This window comes from Mesoplodon mirus (assembly GCF_964341445.2).
Source record: "Mesoplodon mirus genome assembly, chromosome: 3".
Classification (NCBI taxonomy): Eukaryota; Metazoa; Chordata; class Mammalia; order Artiodactyla; family Ziphiidae; genus Mesoplodon; species Mesoplodon mirus.
Genome location: NC_138978.1, coordinates 50,086,978 through 50,092,140, shown reverse-complemented (window position 1 = coordinate 50,092,140; position 5,163 = coordinate 50,086,978). Strand labels below are relative to the sequence as shown.

General features: G+C 39.9%; 1 protein-coding gene across 1 annotated transcript; it reads left to right on the top strand.

The window, feature by feature from the left end:
- Nucleotides 1-432: 432 nt before the first annotated feature.
- Nucleotides 433-1,172, top strand: LOC309800545 (protein C10-like). The gene has a single exon (XM_082614711.1). It carries the CDS (start codon nucleotides 690-692, stop codon nucleotides 1,068-1,070), a length of 381 nt encoding a protein of 126 aa, XP_082470837.1. The 5' UTR covers nucleotides 433-689; the 3' UTR covers nucleotides 1,071-1,172.
- The last annotated feature ends 3,991 nt before the right edge of the window (nucleotides 1,173-5,163 follow it).

The window sequence follows — 5,163 nt, the reverse complement described above, 5'->3', positions numbered from 1 at the left end:
AAACAAATGACAATGAAAACACAACAACCCAAAACCTATGGGATACAGCAAAAGCAGTTCTAAGAGGGAAGTTTATAGCAATACAATCCTACCTCAAGAAACATAAAACATCTCAAATAATCAACCTAACCTTACACCTAAAGCAATTAGAGAAAGAAGAACAAAAAAACCCCAAAGTTAGCAGAAGGAAAGAAATCATTAAAATCCCATGGCAAATAAATGAAAAAGAAATGAAGGAAACAGTAGCAAAGATCAATAAAACTAAAAGGTGGTTCTTTGAGAAGATAAACAAAATTGATAAAACATTAGCCAGACTCATCAAGAAAAAAAGGGAAAAAACTCAAATCAACAGAATTAGAAATGAAAAGGGAAGTGTTACAGCTCTTTTAGAATTTGTCTAGTAGGTTTTCTGGTTTTCACCGGAAAACCCCCACCTTACAGGTTGTTTTTAACGGCAGAATGGTTTCAAGTGAGCTGCGAGAAATTTAGGTTGTAGGTTAGCTTACTGTTCTCGTGACAAACGCGTTATCGGTTGTTAAAATTGGAGAAATGGAAGCTGTACCGGGAGGTTTCCGGCTTAAGCTGATGCAATTTCCCTACCGCCCCACCCGCGGGGAGAGCCGCTCTAGGATATTGCTTGTTTCTCCTGGGCGTTTCTCGAGCGCCGTTGCACGTGCATCTTTTGTTCTATGGCGTCCGCTTCTGCTCAAACTGCAGCGTTGAGCGCCGAGCAGGCCAAGGTGGTCTTGGCCGAGGTGATCCAGGCGTTCTCGGCGCCGGAGAGCGCCGTGCGCATGGACAAGGCTCGGGACAACGCGTGTAACGACATGGGCAAGATGTTGCAATTCGTGCTGCCCGTGGCCACGCAGATTCAGCAGGAGGTTATCAAAGCTTATGGCTTCAGCTGCGACGGGGAAGGTGTCCTTGAGTTTGCCCGCTTGGTCAAGTCTTACGAAGCCCAGGATCCCGAGATTGCCAGCCTGTCGGGCAAGCTGAAGGCGCTGTTCCTGCCACCCATGACCCTGCCGCCCCACGGGCCTGCTTCGGGTGGCAGTGTGGCCGCCTCCTGAGGCTTGGCCCTCCCGTGGCACTGCTGGGGAAGGGAAGACCTTGGTGTTCCGGAGGATATAAATGTGCCTATGACTTAAAAAAAAAAAAAGAAAAAAAAAAAAAGAAATGAAAAGGGAGAAGTAACAACTGACACTGCAGAAATACAAAGGATCATGAGACATGACTACAGTCAACTATATGCCAATAAAATGGACAACCTTGAAGAAATGGACAAATTCTTAGAAAAGCACAACCTTCTGAGACTGAACAAGGAAGAAATAGAAAACATAAGCAGACCAATCACAAGCACTGAAATTGAGACTGTGATTAAAAATCTTCCAACAAACAAAAGCCCAGGACCAGATGGCTTCACAGGTGAATTCTATCAAACATTTAGAGAAGAGCTAACACCTATTCTTCTCAAACTCTTCCAACATTGAGCAGAGGGAGGAAAAATCTCAAACTCATTCTATGAGACCACCATCACCCTGATACCAAAATCAAACAAAGATAACACAAAAAGAGAAAACTACAGGCCAATATCACTGATGAACATACATGCAAAAATCCTCAACAAAATACTAGCAAACAGAATCCAACAGCATGTAAAAAGGATCATACATCATGATCAAGTGGGGTTTATCCCATGAATGCAAGGATTCTTCAATATACACAAATCAATCAATGTGATACACCATATTAACAAATTGAAGGATAAAAACCATATAATAATCTCAGTAGATGCAGAAAAAGCTTTCAAAAAAATTCAACACCCATTTATGATAAAAACCCTCCAGAAAGTAGGCATAGAGGGAAGTTACCTCAACATAATAAAAGCCATATATGACAAACCCAAAGACAAAAATTCTCAACCATGAAAAACTAAACCCATTTCCACTAAGATCAGGAAGAAAACAAGATTGCCCACTCTCACCACTATTACTCAACATAGTTTTGGAAGTTTTAGGCACAGCAGTCAGAGAGAAAAAGAAATAAAGGAAGCCCAAATAGGAAATGAATAAGTAAAACTGTCACTGTTTGCAGATGACATGAAACTATACATAGAAAATCTTAAAGATGCTAACAGAAAACTACTAGAGCTAGTCAATGAATTTGGTAAAGTAGCAGGATACAAAATTAGTGCACAGAAATCTCTTGCATTCCTATACACTAATGATGAAGAATCTGAAAGAGAAATTAAGGAAACACTCCCATTTACCACTGCAACCAAAAGAATAAAATACCTGGGAATAAACCTACCTAAGGAAACAAAAACCTCTGTAGAAAATTATAAGACACTGAAGAAAAAAATTAAAGATGATACAAACAGATGGAGAGATATACCATGTTCTTGGATTGGAAGAATCAACATTGTGAAAATGACTATACTACCCTAAGCAATGTACAGATTCAATGCAATCCCTATCAAACTACCAATGGGATTTTTCACAGAACTAGAACAAAAAATTTCAAAATTTGTATGGAAACACAAAAGACCCCGAATAGCCAAAGCAATCTTGAGAAAGAAAAATGGAGCTGGAGGAATCAGGCTACCAGAATTCAGACTATACTGTAATCAAGACAGTATGGTACTGGCACAAAAACAGAAATACAGATCAATGGAACAGGATAGAAAGCCTAGATATTAATCCACGCATATATGGTCACCTTATCTTTGATAAAGGAGGCAAGAATATACAATGTTGAAAAGAAAGCCTCTTAAATAAGTGGTGCTGGGAAAACTGGACAGCTACATGTAAAAGAATGAAATTAGAACACTCCCTAACATCATACACAAAAATAAACTCAAGATGAATTAAAGACCTAAATGTAAGGCCAGACACTATAAAACTTTTAGAGGAAACACAGGCAGAACACTCTGTGACATAAATCACAGCACGGTCCTTTTTGACCCAGCTCCTAGAGAAATAGAAATAAAAACAAAAATAAACAAATGGGACCTAATGAAACTTAAAAGCTTTTGCACAGCCAAGGAAACCATAAACATGATGAAAAGACAACCCTTAGAATGGGAGAAAATATTTGCAAATGAAGCAGCTGACAAAGGATTAATCTACAAAATATACAAGCAGCCCATGCAGCTCAATATCAAAAAAACAAACAACCCAATCCAAAAATGGGCAGAAGACCTAAATAGACATTTCTCCAAAGATATACAGATTGCCAAAAAACCTATGAAAGATGCTCAACGTCACTAATCATTAGAGAAATGTAAATCAAAACTACAATGACGTATCACCTCCCACTGGTCAGAATGGCCATCATCAAAAAATCTACAAAAAATAAATGCTGGAGAGGGTGTGGAGAAAAGGGAACCCTTTTGCACCTCGGTGGGAATGTAAATTAATACAGCCACTGTGAAGAACAGTATGGAGGTTCCTTAAAAATCTAAAAATAGAACTACCATATGACCCAGCAATCTCACTACTGGGCATGTACCCTGAGAAAACCATAATTCAAAAAGAATCATGTACCACAATGTTCATTGCAGCACTATTTACAAATCCAGGACATGGAAACAACTTAAGTGTCCATCGACAGATGAATGGATAAAGAAGATGTGGCATATATATGCAATGGAATATTACTCAGCCATAAACAGAAATGAAATTGAGTTATTTTTAGTGAAGTGGATGGACCTAGAGTCTGTCATACAGAGTGAAGTAAGTCAGGAAGAGAAAAACAAATAGCATATGCTAACACATATGTATGGAATCTAAAAAAATTACGTTTCTGATCAATATCAGTATTAGGAGCATGACAGGAATAAAGACACAGACGTAGAGAATGGACTTGAGGACACGGGGAGGGGAAGGGTAAGCTGGGATGACGTGAGAGAGTGGCATGGACATATATACACTACCAAATGTAAAATAGATAGCTAGTGGGAAGCAGCAGCATAGCACAGGGAGATCAGCTCTGTGCTTTGTGACGACCTAGAGGGGTGGGATAGGGAGCGTGGGAGGGAGATGCAAGAGGGAGGGGATATAGGGATATATGTATACATATAGCTGATTCACTTTGTCATACAGCAGAAACTAACACAACATTGTAAAGCTATTATACTGCAATAAAGATGCTTAAAAAAATCAGTTTCATAACTTTATAAACAGACATATTTATAAAAAAACATTCTCCACCTTTTGACATTGTTGGTTATAAATGGGAAAAAAGAAAAGAAAATCAGAAAATTGTGTCCTGGCAGTGAGGCTAATAATAAAACTCAAAGCCAATTTTCTGTCCTAAAAATCACAACGTCAGAGGACTTGACCGTGGGTTGCCCTTGGCTCTTCTCCCCACCTGCTGCAGGTCAGCCTCATGTGTATTTAATCCCTTGGTCTGCAAGCCTTTTAACCCATAAATTGCATAAAACATTGTAAAGTCAGGCAAATAATTGCAAGAGATTTCCTGTTTTACTGACTTAGCCTGGAAATGAAATCTGATTCCAAGAAAGAGCTAGACATCAAATCCAGGGAAATGCAAGCTCAATATGAAGATAAATCCAGTTAAGTTACTAGCTAGTGGCTGATATGTCCCTTTCCCTTAACAGGGGCCTAAAAAGAGAAGTAAAAAAAAACAATTTCTAATACCTGAGTCTCCCCAGGTGGCAAAGATCCATTGCTTATTTGTGTCTTTCTTATTACACACGGGTGCTATAAGTGAGACAAAGACACTCAAAGCATAAATGGAGCCCAGAGGTGGAAGCCATCAACACTGGGGGAACCAGAAGGCTCACCTGGAGGCAGAATCTTAATTCGTTTTTGAAAGATGAGAAGGTACTTTTTCAGACAGACAAAAGACAGGAGGATGGTTATTCCAACAAAGGAAACAATTCATGCACAGACATGAAAGGTACTATTGGGTGGACAGAAAACAGTTGTCTGGTGAGAAAATGAGGAGATTGAGGGTGTGGAGAAAAGAAAAACATTTCAGGCTTGTGGGAGGGCATTCAGGTGTGAAAGAACCTGGAGTGTCAGGGCAGTGTCAAATAGTTCCAGGTGGGCTGAGCCCAAGGCCACACAAGCAGGCGTGTAGAGGGAGACACGGTTGGAAAGGAGGAGGGCTCCGGCCAGGGAGGGCTGTGAGTACATC